The sequence below is a fragment of the Anas acuta genome, chromosome 1, assembly GCF_963932015.1.
Source record: "Anas acuta chromosome 1, bAnaAcu1.1, whole genome shotgun sequence".
In the NCBI taxonomy this organism is placed as follows: Eukaryota; Metazoa; Chordata; class Aves; order Anseriformes; family Anatidae; genus Anas; species Anas acuta.
Window position 1 is genome coordinate 179,032,545 of NC_088979.1, and position 27,692 is coordinate 179,060,236.

The 27,692-nt window shown below is 39.0% G+C and overlaps 1 protein-coding gene across 5 annotated transcripts in view; it reads left to right on the forward strand.

The window, feature by feature from the left end:
- The first annotated feature begins 4,959 nt into the window (after positions 1-4,959).
- Positions 4,960-27,692, forward strand: part of CFTR (CF transmembrane conductance regulator) — an 84,215-nt gene continuing 61,482 nt past the window's right edge. The window contains exons 1-7 of one of the 5 annotated variants that reach the window (XM_068669549.1): positions 4,960-5,162; positions 15,491-15,601; positions 16,906-17,017; positions 23,017-23,232; positions 24,117-24,206; positions 25,811-25,974; positions 26,474-26,599. In XM_068669549.1, coding sequence (XP_068525650.1) covers positions 5,110-5,162; positions 15,491-15,601; positions 16,906-17,017; positions 23,017-23,232; positions 24,117-24,206; positions 25,811-25,974; positions 26,474-26,599 — 872 coding nt within the window. In that variant the 5' untranslated portion in view covers positions 4,960-5,109. Of the gene's footprint in view, positions 5,163-14,029; positions 14,262-15,490; positions 15,602-16,905; positions 17,018-18,782; positions 18,927-18,953; positions 19,052-23,016; positions 23,233-24,116; positions 24,207-25,810; positions 25,975-26,473; positions 26,600-27,692 lie in introns of those variants that run through there. The other 4 variants (XM_068669551.1, XM_068669552.1, XM_068669550.1 and 1 more) reach the window with 4 other exon arrangements.

Sequence of the window (27,692 nt, forward strand, 5' to 3'; positions counted from 1 at the left end):
GAAGAACTTATTTACTGAAAGAGTTGTTAGACATTGAAATGGGCTGCCCAGGGAAGTGGTCCAGTCGCCATCCCTGGAGGTCTTTAAAAGATGTTTATATGTTGAACTTAGCGATATGGTTTAGTGGAGGACTTGTTAGTGTTAGGTCAGAGGTTGGACTCGGTAATCTTGGAGGTCTCTTCCAACCTAGATGATTCTGTGATAACTCTCCACAGATCTTAGTATTACTGAGGGTTACTGTCAGCAGGACTTCCATCATTTTAAGAAATCTTTTAGAATTCATGCTTAAAAATCAATATTGTGACTTTCTTGTGTAATCAAGTCAACAGTCTAAACTTTCTCTTCTCAGATTTTAGTTCCTTCAGGACTTCATTCAGCATAAGTTTAGTCAGCAAAACCTCAGCGAGTACTTTGGTACTGCCTTGTGGCAAGGCAGATCAAGATGACACTTCAGCAGATCTAAGCTTTTACTAGTTTTGATGTACTGGGGTTCATCCATCAGTACAAACTGAAATGAATTGTCTCAGAATCGTGTGCTAGTGAATGAAATAATCCATTTTTACTTCCCCTATTCTGCATTAACAGATTCAAAATGCTTAAAGAAACCCTCCAAATGTATTTTTTTTTTTTTTTTAAAATGATGTTCTCATGGTTGTTAATAACTTCATAGACCAAATGGCAACTTCTGAACATGTATAATTTTTGTCTGCTCGTTCTCTCTAGTGCAGTAATTTTGGTTGAGAATTGCATGCAACTTGAAATCCTTTGAAGAAAGAATCTGAAGCATCTATAGTATCAGCACCTGTAAATTCAGTACCACTGGCACTAAACTTTGGTCAGTATGCCAATTCATCTTATGAAGAAGTGTGTGTACTACACAAGAAAAATTAACTTGTATTTTTTTCTCAAAAGTTGTAAGAAGAAATTGTATTTATTCCCAGAGTTATCATTCCCTGAAGAACTTATTATGTTATCATTATTAGTAACTTGATACCCTCTAAAGAAGCCTTTGCTGCTTCAGATTTCTTGAAGATGAGAACTATTGATTCTTTTATTTATTTATTTATTTTTTCATGCAGAAATAATTGTTAACTGTACTTAGAGAACATGGGGTAAATTTTCCTTTTTCATGTGATAATGTAAACTCTTCCCCTTTAACAAATAGACTACAAAGGTACAGCATCCTAACAGACCTGCAAAAAACAAGAGGAACACCAACAGTAATTCTTCTGTTCTTATGTCGGTCGGGTCTGTGATGTGCTCATCAGGGTTTTTCCTTTCATAATTTCCTTGTAAGCTTATCAAAAATGTGACCTCCTGCCCATTTTGCCTTTCCAGAATAAGATGCCTGGTATTTGCACAGTACCTCACCTCCCAGCTCTGTACCTTGTATCAGAGACATATATGCATGGTAGAAGACCTGTTTAGTTTACCACGAATATTAAACTGTTTTCAAGGCTTAGAGAGACAATGCATTGAACTGACGTAGTCAGATACTGAGGATGCAGTGTGGGAAAGCATACATGACTCAGTTTGCCAAGAGTATCCAGTGCACTTGGATTAAGTATATTAATCTGCAAGTACAGAAAGTATTGGTTGAAGTAATTCTAGCAGCATTAAGTTTATACATTGGGATACAGGCTTTGATGATGCAAATGGAACCAGACACTGTCAGTCTGGCACCTTCTATATCTAAATATAAAATGTTCTGTCCATTTGTATTCTAAATGTATTACTAACAGCTATTTTCTTTACCTGGTAAATTCCTGTTAATATATATATATTTTTTTTTAAAAGGAATGCTGCTGTAGCTTTTATCTTGGTTATGAGTCAGTTTTCTTTATAATTTCTGGGAATGAAGGTCTCTGGAAATCATAGTAGTATAAGCTAAAACTGATAAGCAATATGAAAAGCATTATCTTGCTAATTTATCCACAAATAAACTACTCTGGGGAGTTGAGCAACTAAAAATAGAACCTTGTGAGCCATTAAGTAAAAGGCTTTTACTGAACATTACATATATACTTACAATTCTAGTTGACAAAGTTCTTTCATTGTTACTGCTTCACTGTTTTGTGCCCTTATAAAGTTATCTCTATCTCAACACATGAGCAGCTCAGAGACAGTGTAGTTATTTATTTATTTATTCTTTTTTGTAACCAAAACCTATTGGGTAAAGTAAAACCATACCTTGCAACAAGTCAGCCAGACCACAGGTCCCCAAGAGCAGGTGGATGTCAGGTGAGGCCGAGCCATCTCATGAGAGGTATTGAGAAGCTATCCCTGAGCCATGGCTTATACTATTCATCTAAGGGGTTTCGAGCCAAGGCTTCCAGCCATTATTTTAGTCACATGGAATGAGGAAGTGAATCCGGGCATGCTGGAGTCCAGCTGGGCACAGGAAAGCCTGAGGGAAAGACCATTGTCAGGTTTGTGGATCTAGTCCTCTGCTTCAACAAAAACAAATCTGGTGAACACACTCGACTGCTTTGAGTTGAATGAAATATCACAGCCAAAATATTTCCTCATTAATCAAAAGATAATGAAAAACTTGATGTTTGAGTTAGCAGGAACACATGAGGTCTGGTGGCCCGGGGTGGGAATGAGAATGTGTATCCCAGGGCAGGGGAGAGGCCGGGGCTACAGCTTGAAGTTTCTTTCAACGTGAAAGGACTGAGCAGCTGGTCTGCTTCCAACATGCGTGACTTCAGAACCACAAGGTAAAATCAGATAGATGGTGGCTGTGGATGCAATGGAAGGATGAAGTAGCTGTTGTCATAGCGGGTTGTGTTTCTGTAGAAGTGAAAGAGGATAAAGTAAATGAAATTCATAGATAATACTAAATGTGGAGGTATGTCAGTCCCTGGAGAGAACAGAAATATTACAGTTTATTCCTACTCACACTATTGCTAATGTCAAGTTTCACATTCACATCAGAGGAGTATCTTCAACATCCTTGAGAGGGTTATGAATAATCATTTTTACAAAAACACAAAATGTTAAAAATAAGGGGGGAGGGGGTGGCAGGGGGGGACAAGGAAACATACTGGTAGAAATTTTGAAGAAGCGTTCAAGAGAAAAATGTCAAGAAACAATCCTGTAAAATGCAACCTCTTAAGGTCTTGTGAGTTTGGGGGTAAAAGTAGCCAAGTTATTTGCCAGATCACAGAGCAGGGAAGCAGTCACTCCTGGGGATCTTGATGGTGCAGAATTGGTCTCTAGTTGGTACTTTAGGAAACATTCAAGGTTTCAAGAAGAAATAGCCAAATTTAGGGACCTGGAAAGTTCGTCATATGAAAGATGGTGTAATTCTTCATGTAAAAAAATGGCATCATCAGCAATGACTGAAGGTGTGTTTCTGTTAGTCCCACATTTACTACAAATGCTCAAGTCGTCTCTGGTGGTAATAGCAACAGGGGAGATACTTCTATGGAAAATACTACATTAGCCACTGACATTTTTAGCAGTTTGGACTTCATCCACAAAAGGTTTTAAATGATTAACATGCCTCACTTTCTGATGCAAATTACAAAAAAGCCTAACCCCCTGCCTTATTCACGTGCACCAGAAATCTGAAGGCTAGAAAGGGAAGAGTCCGTGGCAGGTTGTATATTGCTCAGATCACCTGTGGTCCAGGATGCCTTTAAATTCTGATTCCTCCATTTTTTATCCGAGTGAGAGGACTTCACAATCTGTTAGGGTCCGACTGAAGAGTTACTTTCCGAGGCGATAGGAGCAGGGGGCTCCCAGCCTCGCCCCGTGCCTTACAAAGGATGGATGCGTGTCCTCGCCTCCCTTCCTAGCTCAGCACCCCAGGAGGAGCTGGAAGGATGACCGGCTGTCCCCACATCACCAGGGGCCCGGGGGCCGGCTCCGCTAGGTGGCAGGATGCCGAAGGGATCCCGTCCCGAAACCCGGGTGGATTTATTCCTCCTGCCTCCGCGCCCTGCCCGAAGACACGGCGAAGTGCGGGCAGCCTCCTGGAGCCCTGCCTGCTCCGTGCCGCTGCCTGCCGGCTTTGTCACCGGGAAATCCCAGCCGGGAAGGGGCCGTGGGGGCGAAAAGAAGCCCGGGTGCTGTGCCAGGGGCTGGGGACACCTCCTGGCTGCCCGCAGCCCCCGAGGAAGGATTGCCAAGACAAAGGAATCCCCTGTGAAACCGCGGCGGGGTGCGGTGAAATGGAAACTCCTGCAAAGTTTGCCAAGAGTTTGGTTTAATTGTGGTGCAAGCTGTAGGACCACGGGGTAGCATGTTTGCCTGTTAAAGAACCAGCTTGGAGGGAAAGAGCTGCGTGCCTAGGAAAGGGTGACCTTCTTCCAGCGATATTTTTTAAGTCACAGAAGTGAAAGAAAAAAAAAAACACGAGTGTGTAAATAGCACTTTAAAGCATTAAATAAAATCAACCGGCCTGCAGCATTAAATCACGAGCTCTTGTTCCTGCTTCTTGACATCTTTGTTCTCCTTTAAGCGTGCTTTCCATCATGCTGTCCCTGAGAGCCGGGCTGTTGTTTGCACAGCGCGCACACAGCGCTGCAAAACCCCGGCTGCACCCGGGTCTTCAGGCTGAGCCCCGGCGGGATGCGCTTTTCCCATCCCCTGAGCTTCGAGTAGCTGTGCCTGCAGGAAAACCTGAAAAAAAACCATCGCAGCACGTGTGTCCCGCAGCGGGCGGCAGCGCTCCCTGCTCCCCACCTGCCCCCGGCCCGCTGCCGGCGCCCACCTTGGGATTTCGGGGGGTGGCTTTGGGGCCGGGGCTGGCTGCAGGACGCCGGGCAGGGGGTGCCGGGTGTCTGCAGGGGGGTTCCGAGGTGCCTGCGGGAAGGAGGGAGACCCCGCTCGGGTGGGGGCCGGGCGCGGCGGGGAAGAAAGAGGAGGAGGAGGAGGAGGAGGAAGGAGGAGGCAGAGAGCGGGCCGGCTCCCCAGCCCTCCCGCTTTTGAACCTGGGCACAGCAGAGGCGGGGAGAGGGGCAGGGGAAGGAGGCAGGCAATGACATCAGAGCGGCCCGAGCGGATAAGGTGGGAGAGCCCCGGGAGCGGAGCGGAGAGGGCGAGCCAGGCGTGAGCAATTGGCGGCCGCCGGTCCCGGCACGGCGCAGCCCAGCGGGCACCATGCAGAGGTCCCCCCTGGAGAAGGCGAACATCTTCTCCAAACTTTTCTTCAGGTGGGAGCCCCGGCGCCGCGGTCCCCTGGCCTCTCCTGGCCTCCCCTGACCTCTCCTCCCTCCCCTGGCCTCCCTCCCCCTGGCCTCCCCTCCCCTGCCCGACGAGGGGTCCGAGCCCGGGGGGACCCCCGGCGGTGTCGGGTCGGGGTTTTCCCCTCCTTTCCCCTCCTCTTTTTGGTGGTGTCCTCGCCGGGGTCTGGCACCGGCTTCGTCTGTCAGGTGTCATAAAGCCTCCCCGGTCCCCGAGAAATTAATTTATGACCCAATCTGAGCAACCTTTGGTAAATTGCTCAACTGGCTGATCTGTTAGCTCATTGCGCAGAGTGAGAACGCGGGGAGGGTGAGGGGATTGCTCCCCGAGCTGGGGTTCCTCCTCTGTGCCTCGTCGGGTTTTTAGTGTTGGCTCAGCAAGGCAACATTTAGTGGCAATAGTTCCTTGTAAGCCTCCAAAGCGTTCTCTTGCAAGTCAAGTCCCTTTTCTTTTCCATAAATTCAAATTAAAAAAGAGAAGGAGCCAACGCCAGCACCCGTGTGCAACACGCTTTAGAAGACAATATAGACCCAAACACCTTCTGCATCACCTTGCTAGGAGCAACACTGCCAGCTGGAAAGGGCAAGCTGGCTGGCTCCAGCCCACATGCCATCACTTTTGCCCTTTCCCCTGGGAGCTGCTTTCCCCCTGTTGTTACTCAAGGGTCTTTCAGGCAGCACGGAGGGGAGGGAGGAAATCTTGGGCAAAACATGTACATAGTGACTGAAACGGGAGCACGTGATATAAAACCATAACATTGGCACGAGGGCTTTGGCCAAGTAACTGAAGGCTTTTAACTCCCTTTCTAAACCTTTTGGGATGGCTTTCCTCTTCAGCAGCTTGGTCTGGGTCATTTTTTTCTGTTTTTTTTTTTTTTTTTTTTTTTTTTTTTTTCTTTCAAAGGATTTCTGAAGGGAAGTTGTCTTTATGAATTGCTCGTTTTGCCTGCCTCCCCCACATCTAGTCCTTTTGCTCATTTTTAGCCAGATGTGATAGTGGGGAAGGATCCCAAACTTAACTGGTTTCTGGGGTTTTGCAAACATCCAGGTAAGAGAAAGCATCCTAGGGTTGTCCTTTACAGATACTGCAGTGTGAAAGAAGCTGTACCTGCTCTCAGATGTTGTTAGATCCAAAGCCTGTGGATGATGGGAGTAAACTTGTGTAAACTCTCCATAGAAGTTTCAGTTAGCTCTCCTGTCAAGTATTAAGATACAAATCTGTAGGAAATAAGGCTGCATACTGACTTCATTGGTCATGGAGCCACTTGTTATATTTCATTTTATTTCTCTGTAAAGCTTCTGTCAACACTCTCCTAGAAGCTGGGAAGGGGTAGAGAAAAAATCCCAGTTGGTTAAAGTAAACATTTCTGATTCCTGCCTTAGTTAAAGTTCCCATGGCTGAAACTAGATGCAGTTCATGCACAGTGAGTGCATGATTAACCATCCTTTGGTCTGATCTGGAATCTTTCAAAATCCAAGCCTTAAAGTCAATTAAATGGCATTTGAATCATACACCTCACGCATGATGTGTGATATTGTACCAACTATCTTACTGTAAACGATATGGTAATAACTAATACATGAAGTAAATGAGATAATCATGGTCAATACTGACTAGACCAGATAAATCTATTTACAAAACTTTGTAGTAGCACTGTTTCAAAGAAAAATCAATCTATTAAAGTACACGGTCTGTTCATTGAGTAAGAACAGCCAAAATTGTATGGAAACTTCTATAAAGACTAATGTAATTCTAATACATTCTGAATGATATGCTTTTGTTAATTACAGTGTCTGCTTACTTGTACTTTAAAAAATACACTGTAAATACCTTTGTTTCTTGCAAACTTTACATGAAATACTTGAAAAATATCAAAGTGAAAGCCAAAGGTAAGAAAATATATTAGAGCCAAGCTGGCAGAAAGAACAGCTTTCTTTTACACATAAACATATAAACCAATATACATTTTTAAAACATGCATTATTTGTAGCTATGAGACATATTAGCTTGTTTTTAAATGCTTCAGTCCTCAAGGACTCCATCAGTTTCTGTCTCATCAGATATAGATCAGGATCAATGCTAAAGATCATTAAAAGGTAAGCTATCCCAGAGCAAAAATTCATCAAGGTGTAAGAATTGTATAGTGCTTTGAAGTATGCTTTCTGTAATGAGCTTCACAAAGACAGACGTATTTGTTACATATCAGCAAGGAGACCTGTCCACTCAACTGGAAACACCCACAAGGTAGTGATTAATGAGTTAGATTGGAACAAGGTTTTCTAAGATGTCAGAATATTTTACCAGTGTTTTAGCTGAATGTACACACATCAGTGGTTTGTGAAACTGGTGCTGTTTAGTAAAGAACTTCAGGACATGCCTACATTGTATACACTTTGGTTCCATGAAAACATGAGACAGAGCTCAAAGGCATTTTATCTGAAGTAAGGTGTGTATACGGAAAAAAGTTGCTTTTTCCACTGATAGAATAGTTGCTCTCAAGTCAAACACTGATGAAGGCTTTAGTGAAGTAACTTCTCTAGTCAGTTCCTGTGGTATCATTTGTGAATTATCAATCTGAATAAACTGCAATAAGTTGAAGGCCACTTTAGTAAAAGTGACACTAATGTATTAGTTATCATTTCAGGAAATCTTGTGGATAAATGTAATGTAATTTAATATTTATTTAATATTTTATGTGTGTTGTCAGCTTCTTGATGTTGATGTCTATAAACCTGTTGACAAGGTTTTATTGTTTGACTACATGTCCTGTTTGGGCTAGAGGGATAGGTCTGAATGTATCAAAATCAGAATGGAGGTACTTGCTCATAAGTGTATAATTTAAACATGTTTCAGTGTTGTTTGTAGTTTGTTTTTTTTTTGTGAGTGTTTGTTTGCTTTATTTTTTATTTCATTATGCTGAAAGGTGAGACACTGTCAAGCGTATACAAGGAGTAGTATCTTAAGCAAGTTTTGCCATTTTGTTTGATTTTCAAGATCACCTAGACTGATGGGGCAAAAAGGAGAATTGTTTGGAGGTGGTGGTGGTAGTACTTAGGGACTAAAACCAAATTTCATCCTAAAATTTGAACAGTTTTGGCTTCAGAAACTGAGCTTTGATGGTTCAGAAATGAGATTTGAAGACAAGAGATTTGAGATCTTCCATTAGTATGACACTTACAACCCCCTAGCTATAGTGTTTGGGGTTTCAGGGTTTCTCTGTCTTTTTTTTTTTTTTAATTTTATTTTCCTTATTACATTCAAAGAGTTAATCCCTTTCATTCCAATACACATGCAAGAGGTTTATCCGTGCACTGGCAACTTTTTGTCTTGTTTGAAGAAAATAAACTTTTATGTAGAAGCAGTCAGATAGTTATGTGCTTAGCTTCATGTTTGTTGGGAAGCTTCATTCTTTTCTATGTAACAAGATTGCATATGGTCATAGGGTTTTGCAGGGTCAAGGCCATAACGTTTGTTGCAAACAACTCAGAGTACTTTGAAGTGACTTGGTTTTATTGTAGATTAGCCGAGGTCAGGAAGTATCATCATGGTTTAATTAATGCAGATATAATTCATTTATGGCTGGGTACTAGAAACACTTATCACTGGAGTATCAGAAGTGGCTGCAACTTTGGGACAATTCTTTTATTTATTATTATTTCTTTTTTTTTTTTTGACATCCAATATTATCGGATTATAATCGGATTATCCGAATTTAAATACAAGTTCACAAAAGGCAATCTTTATGCTCCTGTCCAACTCTCTAAGCATATACTTTTGCTTTGGTATATACCAATATGACAACTGTCTCAGCAGGGCTGAGTAGTTCAATGCATGTTTATTATTAAATCCAGATGAGCAATCTGAACCAAGCCATCTTCATGCTCTGCCTTCTCATGGGCTCAGTCCAGCAGGCCTCCTCTAGTCGCTTTTTATTTCCAAACTAGACAGAAAGTAACTCAACATCTTTTTCACATGGCTACCCCTTTGTTCCAAGAACAATGTAGTGTGATGGGGATATGTGTTGGATTCCTTCTTCTGCTGTGTGTGGCCTAAGAGGGATAGGAAAGCAAATTCAATTCACTGTGTCTTTCCCTCTAATGTCTTCTGGGAGGTAGGACTAGTTACCAGTGTATGGATAGTGTCTGTCCCTCCCAAATCCTTGAATTACTGTTTTTAATACTTTAGGCATTGACACAGAAAGTAGATTTATTGCTTCTATTACAGAGGTTTCTAGAAACCCTAACAGAAATTTGAAGTCTATTGTATTAGACACCGCAGAACATTTAATAATGAAGCTTGTTTTGAAGATCTTAAAGTCAAAGTAGATAGCACAAAGAGTGAGTTAAAAAGAAGTTTGCTTATTAGTTCTGTAGAAAATAAAGAGGGGTGCAAGATTGACTTGTTCTGGGAGCATGTGATGGAGTTGGTAAGTGGAGACTGCTTGAGATCTCCTGTCCAGAACTTCAGTTGCCCAAGGGTATGGCAATGTTATCTCAGGATATTTCTATAGCAAGCAATCCTCACATTTTTCATGCAAAAGAGTCTCAGTCTCTGATTATCTACATTTTTTGAATGTACTGACTTTCAAACTGGTGAGACTAGAGCTGTTTATTGCAGGAGAGCTCTACAGGTTGGCATTATTATTATTATTAATTAAAAATATATATATATTTTCTAGCAACATATGCATGTTGCTGGAAACAGGACTTCTGGGGGCAGGTTGGTGCAAAACCTTACTCTGGATAATAATGTGTCCCAGTACATCTTCTAAAATAAGTAAGTAAATCAAAAGTCCAATTGAACTGCGGTAGCGAAGAAGACTTTGGCATTACATATTTTACAATGTAAGCTTGTAGATGTATTTCAACTGCCTTCCATGGGAGAAAGGGTAAGCCTAGCTACATGACCAAGAGCTCACATGCTGTTTATGTATTACGAAGTCTCATATAAGCAAAAGGAACTCCATGAGCATTTTAGGAGTCAGCAAGTAGCTAAACCGAGGCAATGTGTCATGAAGCTCCAAAATCAGGAGAGAATACGTAGGTGCTTAAGACATATTTTGAAAATAATTGTTTTTCATTTGAAACCAGAACCCTCCTGCCTGTCAGATACAGGTAAGCATCCTTCCTTTGGGAGAGGGTGGGCAGGAGAAGGGACTGCTCCTGGAAGGCAGTGCTTGAGTGGCCTGCTGCAGAACTGTTGCCTTGACTCCATGGGCAAGGTTGTGCCTTAGGAGAAAATCCCAAGTGACAGCTGGGAAGGGTACTTGGTTCCAGGTATATTCTCATGCTGTGTTTTAATATTGGTACTTTTATTTTTATAAACTTTTTTCAACTTTTAAAGAATGAACCTTTATTGTATTGGAGTCAAACCGACCTTTCATTTTAACTTCTTTCAGTTTAACTCAGTTTAAGGTTAGTCTTTGAAATCTAGGATGCTTTTATTTCTCTGGAGGTAACAAATACTAAAAAACAAACAAAGAAACAAAAAAAAAAAAACACGCACCAAAACCAAGAAAATAAACAAACAAAAAAATACCACCAGTATTGCTTTGCTCAGAGTCCAAGATCATTTTGAAAATTGGGAGATGTGAGATATTTTCTCATTAATTTGCAAGAGTCAGACTGAAGACTGGCAGCATCATATGATGCAGGATGCAGAGAAGATGGCAAAAAGCAAGTCATAAGAGAGGCAGCCTACAACTCTGCATTAATTGCATATCATTGTAGTGGCAATTTACTTGTTGATACTTAGTATTTATATTAAATAAGTAATTTCCTTCCCTTTTCCTTCCCTTTTCCTGTTCAAATTGCCACAAATCTATTCAATTTGAGAAGATGTTTACCTTTGATCCCATGCCAATTGCTGATGCTGGAACAAATTACAGATTTGGAAGGGGCTATTGCATGCAAGGTGCAACTGCCTGCTAATTTATTATGAAATGTATCTATAAATGCATAGCTAAGACAATGGAGTGCTAAACTGAATCAAGATAGATGGTGTTATAATTAGTGACACATCTGGGAGCTTTTCAAATTCAGCTCAGTCATGAATAGCACAGCTCGGCAATGATTTTGTTGATACAAACTGTCTTCAATGTTCTTTACCTGTTTTAAGTGTCTTTAAAAGAGTAGGAAAAAGAATGAAAATGAAGAAACATCCTAGACAGTGTCACTGGAGGTATATATTGAAACTGTTGCAAACCTCGTTTGTAGCACATCATCGCCTCTATGGTATGTGATAGCTTTATTAAAGAAATATTTGAGACATATATTACACTTGATTTTGGTATCCAAACAGTTGACAGGCTTTAATAAGCTGATTGTATGTTACGCTGCTTAAATACCTTCATACTTCTTGTGTTCTTTTTTTTTTTTTCTCTCAAAAATTTTTCAGTTCTGCAAACTGAAAGATTTTGACTGTCTTATTAACTGTAAAGAAAAATAATGCATTTCTGCTAAAATTCTGAATGTCAAAGAAACATTTAGATATTAGATAGATAGTAATCTGAATAAATACCACTTGCAATAAAAAAAAAAAAAGACAAAAAATGCAAGACTTTCTCAAGAGTTGCTGTGGAGTAATACTAATTAAGATTAGCTATTGAAATCCTGGGGTTTGAGCAGAACATCAATTATTCTTAAAACGGTGCTGTTCACAGCTAGTGGCAGAGTCAATGATATTGCAGCTAACCATTTTTCATGTCAAATAACTCCTTGTGGAAAAGAAGTGTTTATTAGTGAAGAAATTTAAACCTTAATCTTGATGGTCTGTTTAAAAAGAAAAAAAAAAAAAAACTACAAAGAAAGCAGAAATAAATAGGATCTGCTTTTACCTTCTGTTGCTGGAGCCCTACAATAAGTATGTGTTAATATTAATCTCAGAACATCACATCTGTTTCTTCCTAAAGGGGAAAATGCTGAAGGTTTACTATAGCAGGCTACATACCCTGAAAATTATTTCAGCAGGTTACCATGTGAAGCAAAATAAGATAACTAATGCCTGCTCTGCCAAGGGCAACAAACCCCAGGATTTAGGCCAGGGTGCCTGGCAGATGTGTGCTGTGAGTGTGCTGGGTTGTCCCACCTGGTAGCAAGGGCCATGCAGAGCTGGGCCCACCCTATGTGGCTGTGTTGAGGGATGCTCCGAGGAGGGGTTGGGTGCTGTAAACACATTTCAAGTGTGGTGGAGCTGCCACCTCCTGTATAACGTAAAGTACAGTTTGCAATTTGTGCTGCCGCTGGAGCGATGAACGTCCCTTGGGGCAGGACAGAAGTGAGAGCCTCTCGTAGCATCTGGTCTGGTGTGACCCTTTGGGAATGGCTGAGATCTATGCAGTTTATCAATCTTTTTCTACAGTCAGTAGGAACTAGTGGCTTTACAAACACCATCGGTTACACAGCATCATAACCTTGGCTTGATTTTTTCCCCCCCATAACTGTTCAAAGAAGGGATAAGATGAAGTCAGAGGCACTTTCCTTGCTTCATCTCCATCAGAGTTTAGACCCACTCCCTTAGAAACTGCAGGTACCATCCCCATCTGTGCTACCCACAGGTAATGATGCCTCATGGGGGGAAAGGAGCACAGCTGTGGTCAGCTTTGAGCCGCTCAGTAGACATCCCTGAGTTGTACTTCTGACATCTGCCGGGACAGCATCAGGTTGAGCAGATGCCCCTCAGGAGAGCTGCTTCCCTGTGCAGGTCTCAGCTGTGGTACCCAGCTGTCCCGGAGCAGCATAGCACCACTGCTCTGCTACTGTGCCAAGCTCTTCATGTCTGAAAGAAGGTCCCAGGTCCCTGGGGAATTCCTGTGCACTGGAGGAAGAACCATGTGGTCGACTTAGCAACACACAGGCTCCTTCTGTCTTTGGTGGCACGCAAAGCAGCCTAAAGGGAGAGTCAAATCCTATTGACAAGTCAACACTGTGTGTTAATGCTCTCTGGGAAGCCAAAGACATCTGTCCTATCCCTACAATTTGCCTGTGTGGGGTGAGACTGCTAGGGAAAGAAATAGCTATAATAGCAAATCTATTATATATTGCTAAAGTAAATGATAAAGAGATGGTCATTAGAAATCTAACCAAAGAGAACTTCAAAGAGATGTTATGTATATGATGTTTATATATCAAACTTATAAGGTATTTTCTGCTATCAGGCAATTAATATAGAGGTGGAACTTGTTTTCCATCTTTTCTTCCTTCCTACCATACACCCTTGAAACTCGTCCCCTGCTGGGTTTCATGTGTGTGTACCCATAATAACATTCCTAGTTAGTGGCAAAACTCTGACAGCACTACAGGCTTCTCTGTGAAAGAGTTCATTAAATGCCAGCCAGTAATCCGGTGGCATTTGCTAACATAATGCTGTAAAGCCAATCTGTTTCCCTTCCTTCTTGCTTTCTTCCTTTCAAAAGAAATTTGTAGTTCTCTGTAGACATGAAAAGAAAAAAAGCTTGGAACTAATGCTAGCAAATCACTTCTATTAAGCTTAAAAATAGCAGAGGCATGTTGGTTAACAAACTCTGATTCAGATGTTTTAGCTGTTAAAAAAACAAATACATTAAAATACATTAAAAATGTATACAAAGAAATACAGATGATATTGCCAGTTAAAATAAATGTATAGCTATTTTGCATTTCAAAACTTTGCAAGAAATCAAAAGCAAAATGGTAATCTGGATGGTATATGAACCTGGCAAAATCTTGTTTGTGAGAGATATTCATATATTCTCTCTCTGGTACATTCTTTTTCATTATATACAGTCTCGTGTGGTTATTGACAGCTGCTGTTGAAAGACAGTCTTGAGACAAATACCATGCAATGGGCCAACTCCTCCCACTATGACCATTGCTAGCACCTGAGGCCACTTTGCACAGTTCATGGCTGGCCACATCTAGCTAGGGTGGGACCTGCAAGGCCAGGACAGCTGGGAGGTGAACATTGATGTGTGTGCCCTGCCGTAGACTGTGGTAGAAACCTGGCTGCAGACCGGGAGGTACCTGGAAGGTGTCAGTACTACTCCTGTAGCTGGCTGGAAAAATTAATCTTCTGTAGGTGCAGTTGCTCTGGTGAGCAGATATATGAGGACAAGGAATGCACGAAGTGACTTGTTGACTTGGGAGAGGGGTGTGATTTAGGGGCACATAATTTAGGCTGCATTGATGAGTACAGTTAAATATATACAAGGTTGAAAACTGTAAAGAATTTCTCTTTTGTCAAGACAATTTGGTAATTGCTTATTGTGGTCTCAAAGCATTATTAAGGAGATCAGCAAGGAGATTAACTACGATATTGAGAATTAAAGAGGTTGCTTAGGAAGTACTATTGCTCACTTGTATTAGCTGCAGTACTGGTTTAGTGTCCCATAACTTATTTTATCATTGCCAAAATATATCTCCGTATACAGAACTTCTGATGAAGACAGTCAAGGAGAGCTGCTGTTCCTGAAGGACATGGATTAGTCATTTCTACATGTGGTGTGCACAAAGTCAATACCAACTGGTCCTTTTTGCCATCTTGTACCTGGTTTATCATGTGCAATGGCTGACAATGACTTTCACATAGGAGTATTATTTTAAATTTAGAAGTTTTCTGCTAATCCATTTTATTATATCCCTGAAAACTCTAGTCCCTATTTCCAGTACTGGTGAAGTTGATGGATGTTTTACCAATAATTCTCCAAAGTGGATTCTCATAGCTGGCTTTGCTATGAGAAAAAGCCATAGCTGGCTTTCCTATAGCATAATGTGAATTGTGTGTTATTTCTCAGCTAAAGTGGTGTCAAAGACTAAGCTAAGCCCATATGGTTTGACTGAAACTATAGTATGATTGCAGAAAGGAAGGATAATTTTCCAATTTCTTAAAGCATACTCTCTTACAGCGGGTGTGATATAATTGTTCACTTGGGAAATATCTTTGTATTCTGCTGAATTATGGGGATTATAGACTTGTGTCTCACACAACCTATAACTTTGAAATGGACATTAAAATGGACGTGGTATGTTTTTGCAAATACATTGAAAAGAACTCAGTGCCCTGCTCATTACCTCGTACTGATTAAATAGGCATTTTGGGGCACAACTGAAATCCAAAACTGATTAAATGAAATGATTTTACATTTATTCTTTTAACATTAAGTTTGTATATGTAGTTTAGTAAATATGATACAGAGCTGTACTGTATTATGCCATCACGCATAGGTGCTGTGGACAAAATGTTCAGGCAAGACAATGCAGCTTCAGAATTAACCCCAGAAACAGTCATCTTTTTTTTTCTTTTTCTTCCTTTTTCTGCTTAGATGGACAAAGCCAATTCTGAAAAAAGGTTACAGACAACGACTGGAACTGTCGGATATTTATCAAATTCCTTCTGCGGACTCTGCTGATAATCTTTCTGAAAAATTAGAAAGGTATGAAATGTTCATGGATTTACTTTGTTTCAAGAATCACATTGGAAATTTCATCAAGAAGTTTTTGGATAAATTGTCTAAATAACATTGGGCGCAAGGTGGTGTCTATTAACTGGCTTAGAAGCGTCCTCATTCAGCAAACAAAGGCATTCAGTTGTCCTTTGGAGCTGACGGGGATCCCTGATGCGGATGTATCACCTCAATGCTCTGAACTATAATGTACAGGTACCTGTGACATCTATCTGTTGACTAGTGGGGCTAGAAACACAGTTTCAATGTTAACTTCGTGTTCGGCTATTCTTTCTTCCAAAATACCTTTGTCAAATCCTTTTTTTTTTTTTTTTAACCTTAATTAATTAATTATTTTTTAATGCCGTTTCTAAAAGGCTTTATATAATTGCTTCTACAGAAGTCATGCCCTGACTTTCCTCACGTAGGCTTCCTCCCTACCCTTTCCCAGTGGGTTGTAATTCAGAAACTGCTGCACCTAGAAATAATTCATACAAATACCTGGGCTTCAGTTCAGTCCCTCTCCTGCATCCTCTGGCACAGCTTTTCCTGATGTTCTGGGTCAGTTCACATCTCCATGATTGTGCCAATCCAATTAAACTTAAGTGCAGTGTGACATACATATTCAAAACTGGTGAAAAGTATTGAGAGTATTGGTATGCTTAATGCATTTTGACACAGAGAAGAATGTATAAATGGAATATTCTTGTTATTTAATATTCTGTTGTAAAATGAAGAAAAGTGTTGACTGATTTAATTCTTAGGAGTGCTTTAATGTGTGAGCTGAATTTTGACTAAACATATGCCTATTATATATAGCATTGCTTCTGATTAGTTAGCAATTATTGAATGCATAGTTATTGCCCTAGCAGCATAGATTAAAATAAGGCTATGCAGTAGGAAAGTCACATTTTTGATGCTTTGTTGGTGTTTTCTTTCTGCAGACTGGAAGAGCTCCAAAGCATTTATTTGCCTATTATTTGTGTGTTGGTCTTAAGTACAGCAGGTTTCTTTAAAACATACAATGTGACCTTTTCATGAATTAATTCCCTGCAGGGTGATGTATGGCTGAGTATTTAAAACTGCCAAATATGTGGCTGAACTACTTTTGAACTTTTATTGATCTATCAAGTCAATGAGGACCAGGTCTTCAGGGTCTCTGCAAAGCTTTGTTTCATTATTCACCTTAGCTAAATCTCCTTGGATATACTTGAGTGAATTGAAGTATGTCGGAGCCATAGACCCATGTATTTGCTCACACAACTTAATGGTCTTGTTTTTCGGTTTCTTTTCAGAGAGTGGGACAGAGAGCTGGCAACTTCAAAGAAAAAGCCCAAGCTTATTAATGCTCTTCGACGATGCTTTTTCTGGAAATTTATGTTCTATGGAATATTATTATATTTAGGGGTAAGATTTGTTCTTGTTTCTTGTAAACTTTCAGTGTTCCAGAAGTGGATGCAAGTCTTAGGGATTCCTAAATTGATACAGAATTACGTGAATAACTACAGGTTTTGCTCTGTATATTGTTCAGAAAGACGGTGAGTACAGAGAGATACTCAGGGGCCTTCTTAAATGAAGTATTTTCTTATCACGTGTTCATATCTTTAAAACGTATTAGTCACTTTGAAATGTACATGTACATATTGCTAGGTGCTAGCATATGTTCTTGCAAGCATGTGTTTTTTTTTTACATCACTGCTGAATTTAAGTAATTATTTTCTCATGTGACATTTTAAAAGAAGTTTAAAAAAATTCATGAATTTGCAAGAGAAAATTTCGTGTACATTAGAAAAAAAGACTGAAATATCACATGATTTGGTCAATCTTGCTGAAGTGACTATCACAGCTCTATAGCTAAATGGTTTATTCAGGCTTACATATGCAAAAAAGTTTTTTTCAGTAGTGGTAACAATTCTGCATAAGTAACTGTGTAAAACATATATGATATATACATATTATATATACATATACATATACATATACATATATATATAGATAGATAGATATAGATATAGATATATATACATGTATAAAAGATATAATGACCCAAAGTGGTCAGATGTACTCATATAGTTAGTGTTTTTTTTTGTTTGTTTGGATATGAGACAGATCTCTAGGTCAGATTTTTATTTTGGTTGGCTTGATACAGAAAAGAATTAATTCTATCACCATTAGAGTTGAATGTGCCAGAGTTTAGCTGTCCTTTCAAGTAAGATTGTGAACTGCGCAGAAGGGAAATTTGTGTGAAACAACTCATAAATTTCTCAGAAGTTCATGCTGCTTCCGATGAAACAGAACTTAATTTTCCAGTTTTCTACTGGGTATCCCAAGGAACTATTATAAGAGAATAACAAAGTTATATAAATACAAACTTTCATTTCCATTAGAATGATCTTTCTCCCAAGCAGGAAGGGAAGAGTAGTATGGAGAGTTGTCATCATTCCTATGAACTTGCTTATCATTCCTCTTATGATACAAGTGGATACACTGTTAATTTGATTTGGATAATTAATAACTGACTACAATTGCACTTCAGATGGACTTTTCCCCTAAGAATTATGGAAAAACTATCTGCTTTTTTTTTCTCTTGTAATACTGTGCCAATGGGTAAATGTAGCATTTTAAGTTTCTATAGTACTGAAGTTTCAGTGTCGAGTATCAGTAACAGAATCAGAACGTCACAGAATAAAATAGCCTAAAGAAAGGGAAGAAATCCTCTGAAGGAAAAAGAAATTGTTTCCCTTAAGATGCAGCATTCACATTCTTTCTTGACTGTAGAAAACATATGATATACCTCAGTATGTCATGCTTCTTCATAGATTAAAAAAATATGTAGGCCTTATTTATTTATTTATTTATTTATTTATTTTTTGCAATCACATTATGACTATCCCTCAGAAGTAGCTCATCAATACTGAAATTTCTCATCATCAAGGCTGAATTTCAAAAATAAAACCTAGCATGAAAAAGTTCTCTACATTTTAACTTTATGCTTCTTTCTTTTGGGTGGATACACTCACACTTTTATATACACAATTTCTGATTAAAAGTAGGGTAATCAAGATGGTTGCTTAGTTGAGAAGAGTTATCAAAGAAATTAGCTCCAGGCCAACTTCGTTTAAAGCTTAAATAAAGCTTTAAACAGCTTAAAGCTCTCTAACTTATTGGGCTCTTGTCACTGATGAAGAGCTGTAGGTCTCCTCTGACTGACATTCACCTCTCTGAATGTGCTGCTGCTGAAGATCTGGTTCAACGAGATGTGCTGTGTTTACCTTCTCCATCTACAGTGATTACACAAAGAGAAAGGAGAGGAGAGGTGGCTATGGTGCATTCTGTGCTCACTCTGTAGGATTTCGGTGACAAATTTTGGGCTATCCTCTGGCTGTTCAACTATCATATGGGCCTGGTGGGAGGCGACGTGGCTAGAACTGAATTTGACAAGTCAGTTAATCATTTTTCTTATCTGTCTTTTCCAGGTATGGCAGTTAATTATCTAGGGCAGAGCCTCTCAGTGTGTGCAGAGCTGTCATAACACTTATCTCTGTAATCTTTTACCTTGTTTGTCAACAGTTCTCTGGGACAAGACCATTTCTTTGTAGACTCCAACACAATTCTGTCTAATTTGCTCCTGTTGTCTCATTCCTCTTGCTAATTTTTTAACATATTTCCTCTTGTGTGTAATAGATGCCAAGCCAGTGAGTCCTGATTCATGTCAGGATTGTGTTTGAAAACAACAGCAGTTCTACAGATATAGCCTGCCATGTAAAGCAGAGTCCATCAGCCTAAACTACTGCAGTAATGTATTCTTGGTAGAAGTTAAGCAGTGTCTGAAGGCTCATGCAGACAGTTTTGAGTATAACAGCCTTTCCCAGAACATGCGCAAATAAAGTACCTGGGGGCATGCATGTGATGTGCAGAGTTGATTTCTCTGTGTGGACTTTTTCTAACCAAGTACAATTTTAGACCAGTTGCAGACAGAACAACGGGACTACAAAATTTTTGAGTCATGTTTGTTGTCTTTTTCCATTTCTTTAAGAAATTGCAGATGTGAAATTCAGCACATAGAAATCAAAATCTGTACCTTTCACAATAAGCATGGCAAGATCAAATCTTAGTTTAAATTCTTGATTTCATTATGAGCTGATAAAGCTCTTCATTTTATTGGAAGCTGTAAGAGGAAAACTGTCTGCTAAAGCTGCTGATGTTCTTTTCAGGCCCTGCTCACGGAAATTAACGGGAGCCTTGCCATTAATTTAAATGGGGACAGGATGTTGTGCCGTATTGGCATAAGTGCAATCAAGTTGTGCATTCTTTTGAACTTCACTTTCCTTTCAACTCTTCCCTTGTCTAATCCCTGAGCCATTTCCATAGCACCTTCCTCAAAGTGTGTTTTAAACTCTGCTTACATCCCTGCTGTTTGTGCAGTTGTTGTTGCAACTAGAATCACAGCTTTGCTCTCATCAGGTCTAGTGGTTTTTCTGGCTCTCTTTTTTCCCCTCATGCACTGTAGGTAATGATGTTATTAAAGGGTGGACACTTGCACTCTGGCCCCCTAGAGTACTATGTTTCTCCCTCATAAGTGGTGTTGTGTTAGTTCACTTAATGTATCTGCTCCCCTGCTGGCCTAAACAGCTTCCACATTTCACCTCATCAGCAGATGTGTTTTGCAATGTAAAGAAAAGATAGTGCGGTGGTGAAACAAAAATCTTTCTTTTTAACAAGATGCTGGCTAGCAAATTGGGTACTTTACTGTGAGGATCAGTTTGATTCTACTTACATTTTTGTCTTATAGTTATCCCCATGAAATTTATATTTTCACTCAGGAGAAGTTGCTGCTAGCATTAACTTTGAAATGGTTTTAGTATCATGTCCCAAAGGATTCTAATGAGGATTTCCTGAAGTTCTCACATATAGGTCATGTGTATGAGTGAATGGGGGAAGGAGGGATATGAAAGTCCCAAGGCATTTCTTGGGCCAAAAGCAGAGATGTGCATTATTGTCTTCAAATTCAGAGTGATCAAGCATATGGGGTGCATATTTAATTATTTAATTTAAAGTTCTCATTGCAAAAGAGTAGTCATGCCAGACCAGGATACCATCTAGCATGGTATGTTGTGTCATACTCTCATATCTCATCAGAATTTTGGTCTTTTAATTATGATTTCTGTGAGGGGAATTTTTATGAATTTTTCAATGGTCTATGATGAATGCAGAGGGAAGAGCAAGAAAAGGAGAAGCAAAAACAACTCCTGAAAAGTGGATTTTCTGTTTGATGCACAATTCCTTTTTTAGATGGGTTATTCAGATTACACACCCATACTTATATCCATAGGTAATTTTGTGGTTGCAAGAGGGAAAATAAAAAGCATCTAGTTCTGCTTTCACTTGTATGTTGACTGGATAATAGTACCTTCAGAAAACAAGCTGATAAAATTCCACAGTAAAAGAGTGGATTTTTTTTTTTTTTTTTTCTGCAGAAGATAGAAAAAAAATTGGCTTATTGCCAGCCATTTTTCTAACCTTAGTCTGTAAATCACCTTTTCTTTGGAGCAAGCTAGGTATGTATGCAATGCCATTATAGTCACAACAAACACAGTAGCAGAGCATGGCATTTTCACTGGAATAAATGTAAATACAAAAAAAAAAAACAAAAACCAACAACCAACAAACCTTGCTATTTTAAGCATATATATATAAGCTTATCTTGGAATCTCTGAGAGTACAAAAGCACTGCATTGTCCTTGAAAGGTGACTGTTTTGTGTTTTCTGACTTTTGTGGAGTTTTGGTTTGCCACTTCTGGATGCATATGGTCTAAGCACAGCTGCCTTGGGTCATGTGTGTTTCAATAAACACCCCTCCCTTTGCCTACTGATAACACTGAAGTCTTTGTCAAAGCAGGCTCCAGGTTTACAACATTTGTTGAGGCAGAATTGCAGTTAATCAAGTAAAAGTAGTGCATAGCACAGGTATTTTGTTTAAGATGTAAAATTTCATCTTTTCTGTTGAAAAAGTGAGTGTTGAATATCTACTTCATCAACAGTGATATTCAGAAGAGATTACAGTACAGGTTGCATGAGTACCTGAGACTGATCTTGTGTGAGAGACCAAAAGGAGAAGGGAAAAACAAAGGGGATTTTCCCTATCTATTTATCTTTGTAAAAAGTAATTATAGCTCAATTGTGCCAGATCACTCCTGTCTGTGTCTCTGTGCAGTGGGCTGTGTGTTTTTGAGCTCAAAGACATAATAATTTTTTATAGAATTTAACACACCTGTACAAAAGAGAATTTGATGGTTTCTTGCTATTTTTGAAGTACCACTCTGCTGAGAGTGAACTGACACAACAGAAAGATGAGGAGGCACATGTAAAAATTCTTAAGAATATATTTTTACATTACATGTGCTCTTTTGTTTCATTTTTAAATTCATACTTCATACGCTTCAGAAGCTCATGCAGAAGAAGTAAGTTGTTAGAACATATAGCACACTGATGACTTTTGCAGTTTTTGTGGAAGAACTGGGGAAGGAAAGAGAGGAAAGAGGAAGGTATAAGAACGATCACGGCATGAAGAAAGGGAAATGTAACATGAGTGTAGATAAAACTAGTGGGGTTTAATTAGAATAGCAGAGGAATCTGAGGACATATGTAACAGCAGGCTATGGTGGCAGATCATTTGGATGCCTTGTAGTTTAGCAGTGTGATTACCCCTCATTTTTCTCTCCTGCTCTGATACTCTGCCATGTTACTCATCCTGGGATGGGAAGTGTTGGAGCAGGAGGTACTGATTTCTTCTGGGGCTTTTATCAAACTTACCTCTCTTACCTTTTACATCTCTCATCTTGCTTTTATTACAGCCATGGATATAATGGTCTAGAACTGTTGGGTAGAATGATCCCAATTGTTTACCATTCTATTCTGGTATTATTCCTATTTACCTTAAGTTTTATCTGTGTTACCTCAGTATTCATTTCAGAACTTGTGAGTCTTCTTGTGTCCTATAAGCTCAGTAAAGTGTAGTGAGATTTGTTCCCTGGTGGCTAAAATGGAGATCCAACCTGCAAAACTGGATTCTGTCATATTATGCAAATTCATTACACCTTTGTAAAGTAAATCTGGAAGCTAATATCTCAGTTGTCATTTTTGCAGAAAACAACCAGCAAAATTTAAAAGCTAGATTTGCTTTGGTGGAGTTGCAGGAGCATCACAGACAGAGTTATCGCTTCCTGTGTGATTGCTAGATATTTCTGTGGTTTGCATAGAGAACAGAGCCTCGTTCCTCATTTAAGTGTAAATCTCAGTTGGTAGGTCTTGAAATTACAATGCGTCACTTTGGGGGAAAAAATAAAAATAATAATAATAAAAAAAAATCACTGACCAAAATTATTTTCTCTTGTTTCCATCTTCAGGAAGTCACCAAATCTGTGCAGCCCCTTCTGCTGGGAAGAATAATAGCTTCCTATGATCCGGACAACTCCTCTGAGAGATCCATAGCCTATTACCTGGGCATTGGCTTGTGCCTTCTCTTCCTTGTGAGAACGCTGCTCACACACCCTTCTATATTTGGTCTTCATCATATAGGGATGCAAATAAGGATAGCATTGTTTAGCTTGATTTATAAGAAGGTAATTTTTTTTCATTTGCACTTAAAGCCAAGCTTCTGTCTATACCCTGCATAGCTTTTAGGGCAGCTTTTTAAAATGTTTGTAGTTTTGTTACAAAAAGCACACAAAAGAGTAATACAGTTAACATCCGTTTCTGACAGCTGTCCATTTCCTATGTCCAAATAATTAAATACATGTCTACAGCTGCTTTGACTGAAGTCAGACTCTGTGTGAGCTCAGACTCACTAGATATGTAGTGAAATGCTTTAATTGTTGTACCACTGCGCTCCTGTTATGCACATGTATAGCAAAGGAAAAATAACATGCTAGTGGCTAAGGAGTGTTTTCAGAAGTATAACACAGAAAGGACTGAGTTGGAATGATACCATGTGAGTTCTCTATAGCGTGAAGAATCAACAGAAGTTGAGGCATTTCATGTTCATAAATCCAAAGGTTTTAAAAGGTGTTTGCTTTTACCAATAACAAATCCAGCTAATTTAAACAAACCTGTTAGTTACTCTATTTTAAAGCTCACTGTGAAAACATATTTCAAAAAACATTTGTCTAGATAGGCACAGTAGGAGATTTTTGAGGAAGCACAGCAACACACAGCATGCATGCTTAATTAAAGCTTGTATTTCCATACATATCTATATACATAAAATATGCAACAGAAAACAGGGGCTAAGTCAATAAATCAATAGTTGTAAAGCAATTTAATGACTATGTTAAATTCAAGTGACATAAATAACAAGTTTAATGAGACTTTCCTTATAGCATGAAGCTGATAAGTGAGTTGTAATTTATGCTACCGTACAACTGCCTATTATTTTAATTTGTATTTATTCTGTTTTAAAGGAGTGAGTTACATGGCCATTTTCCTATTGTTTTGTTTTCTTTTACAGACCTTAAAACTGTCAAGCAAAGTCCTAGATAAAATAAGTACTGGACAATTGGTCAGTCTTCTTTCCAATAATCTGAACAAATTTGACGAGGTACGTTATCGGTTGATTAATGAACTTAAAGATCCATCAAATACCAAAGCAAAACCTCAAACAACTCATGGCAATCATTAAGGGGGGAAGGAGAATAAATGTCAGACTGCACTCACTGTTCATTGTAGACATAAAATGAAGCCCATCCTAAGAGTATGTTTTGACATCTGGTCACAGAAATGCTCATTCTAATAAGTACATCTTCCTTTTTCTCCTATGCTGATAAGTAAAGCAAACTTACACACTAGATATACCATAAAATCATTATTGTTTTACAGTGCAGTGAGAATCCACCAGGAAACCTCCAGTTTACGGAGTTGGTTTCACAGCAGTCAGAACCTGCTCATCCAATCCTTGTTTTTTTTTTTTTTTTTTTTTTTCCTGACCACTATATCTCTTTCTAATAAGGTGAACCAGTATGGTGCTCCTGCTATTGAACAAGCGATGATGTTCAGCATCCTGTTGTTACTATTACCCACGCTCCTTAAAAACCTAATTACGTGTTGATGTAAGACTGTTAGAAATCATTTCCAACACATCCATTTTAGACAATACAGAATCACATAGTAGTTGAGGTTTGAAGAGACCTCTGGAAGTCACCTGGTCCAACCTCCCTGCTCAGTCAGAGCCATCAAAGCAGGTGGCGCATGACCACATCCGGGTGGCTTTTGAACATCTCCAAGGAGGGAGACTGCAACCTCTCTGGACAACCTGTGACAGTGCTCAGCCAATACATTCAAAGTCTCCCGTAAAACTTTTCATTAAAGATATGGAGGTAGTTTTGTAGTAATGGCTTGGAGGCTGGAAAGTCTGTGAGCTTTTGTTCTGCGTGTATAACTGCCCTGTTGATGGTATGAGGTTTGCTTCCTACGGGAGAAACAAGAAACCTGACATTAGAGAGACCCTACAGTTCCAGCTTTGTGTCTTTTGTCTATGTACTTTTTGCACTTTATTATATGTAGAACAACTTGAGCTAGCACTGACAAGCTAGGCCAAGTGCCCTAGTAGTGCAGTAGTGTAGCTGCAGCAACACAGAGCTCTGTGCAAGCTCTGTTTCTCAGCCTGACTACAGGATTCTGTCCAAAATCTATCTAACGATAGACAAATGTGGAGAAGAAAGCAGCAGTCTTCTTTGAATTTGCTGCATTTTTACAAGAGACGTCTCTTCACCAGAGTAATGTTGGCCTCCTATATCAGATGAAATTACTCTCAGAAGAATTGTTTCCATATTTTTCCCATCTTGCAGTGATTGAAAACACCAGTGTTGATAGCAAATCCTGTTTACTTTTCCAAAGCTGGATTTTTTCCTCGTGTGCACACATAGTGAAGAGACAATTGTGTACTGAACTTTGCCTTACAAAAATCGAAGTTCAGGTGTGGAATGCATATGTACTGCTGCGCTGTCATCATTATTAACACCCAGAATGCTATGTGCTCAGAATCACAAATTCTCCTTTATAAACTTGTTTTACTACTGGAAGTATTTGTACCATCCTTCATTACATTTTTCAAAGTGTCACTTTAATGACTTCTTCCTTTTCTTGTAGTTTCAGAGAAGTCTGTAACTTTCATTATTATTGTTATTCTGCTGTGGGCTTCTGCAGGGTCTTGCTCTGGCTCATTTTGTGTGGATTGCACCTTTACAAGTGGCACTGCTGATGGGACTCCTCTGGGATATGTTACAAGCTTCTGCATTTTCTGGACTTGCTTTTCTAATAGTCATGGTCTTTTTCCAAGCCTGGCTGGGACAAAGGATGATGAAATACAGGTGATGAGACTATTTTAAAATATTTTTTAGTATATTTTCCTGAAACATGTTGTTTTATGAAGTTTATACTACTTAATTAAGGGTATCTCATTATTGCATTGTTACAAAAGAGATGTCCAAAGAATGCTGGATGAGTCAGAAATGTAGGGACAAGCCTTTACTTATTTAGCAGCACCTGTCTAAACTTAAAAAAAAAAAAGGTCTAACATGTTTGGTGATGCATTGATAGTGATAATGCTTTGTAGTATTAAATCTCCTTGTTAGTGAAGTGATTAATGCTTTTAGAGCTTCTGTTTTCTCCTTAGTAAAGCAATTATTCCATTTCTAATAATTCCTATCACATTCTTCATAATAATTTTGCCAAAATAAGTATATTAAGAATAGGCATGTAGGGAAAGAATTTTCTTAAGACACAATGATACAAAGATATAATGTGATACAAAATAACTATGCACGGTGAAATAGATGAGGATTAACCTACTGTCTTTTTACTTTATAGGGATAAGAGGGCAGGAAAGATCAATGAGAGACTTGTCATCACCTCAGAAATAATTGAAAATATACAGTCAGTTAAAGCCTATTGTTGGGAAGATGCAATGGAAAAAATGATTGAAAGCCTCCGTGAGTAAGTGTTTTCATTTGTTGGTCAAATTTCTTACGTGTTCAGAAAAAAAAATATTAAGTGACTATGAACACTTTCTGTGGTCATGTTAGTTAAGAAGTAAAGCACACAAATATTAATCCTCCATAAACTAACCATGCATTCCCACACTGAAGTTATTTTTTTTTCCCAATTTGTCAAGTAGAGATTTTTTTTTTTATTTGCTTCCTCATTTGTTATAATGGTATTTCAGTGGTTAGCTTGTGCAGGTAAAACAATTGTGGCATCTGTGTTTGTTTCTGGCCAACCCTGTCCTCATCTTACAATAAAAAGCCCTTTTGTGATAGTTACTTAAGGCTTTACAGGCTTTCCTATTCTGCAGTGGAGGAAACAGTGTGAGTCCTCTTCAGCCATTTTCTGAGAAATGCAATAAAGCTGGTTTTAAATGTTGCACACGATCTGTGTAAGGATCACAGCTTCATGTATTCATTCTGTACAATTACATTTACATTTATTGTCTGTGGAAGGTCTTTTATAAAGTTTATATTCTCAATTAACATTGAGACTGCACTGGAACTACCAGACACGATGCATAAAGCAGGTAAAAGAGCTAAGCTGGTTAGCTGAGTCCTGGGGGAAGGGAGGAGAAGTGGCACATTGATTGATAGGTGAAGCTGCACAAAGCACTGTGTTTGTTTAGTCCTTTAGAGAGAATTGGAATTCGGTGCCAGGTGTGTGATTGGTAAAATAGAAGAAAATAGAAGAAATATAAGTGCCATATTATCATGTAAATAAAAGAGATGAAGTGATATTATTACACAAACACCTTCTTGTTCAGCTGTTTTCTGAAAGACAATGAAGGAAAAGTCAAGTGCTCTTTACCTTCAGAATAAGAAAGTTCTTAAAATCTGTAATGTAAACCATCTGAGAAAGCTCAGTTTTAGTCTAGGTATGGAGGTCCAGTTGTAAGATGGAACCTGGCACCACTAGTCATATGCATTGCTTTTAGGAAATTTTAGAGTATGCCTTGTAAGTAAATTGTGTAGAAATGAAGTCACAGAAAACAGAAAAAGAACAGTAATTTTACATTTTATATTTTCTACAATAGGTAATTTGG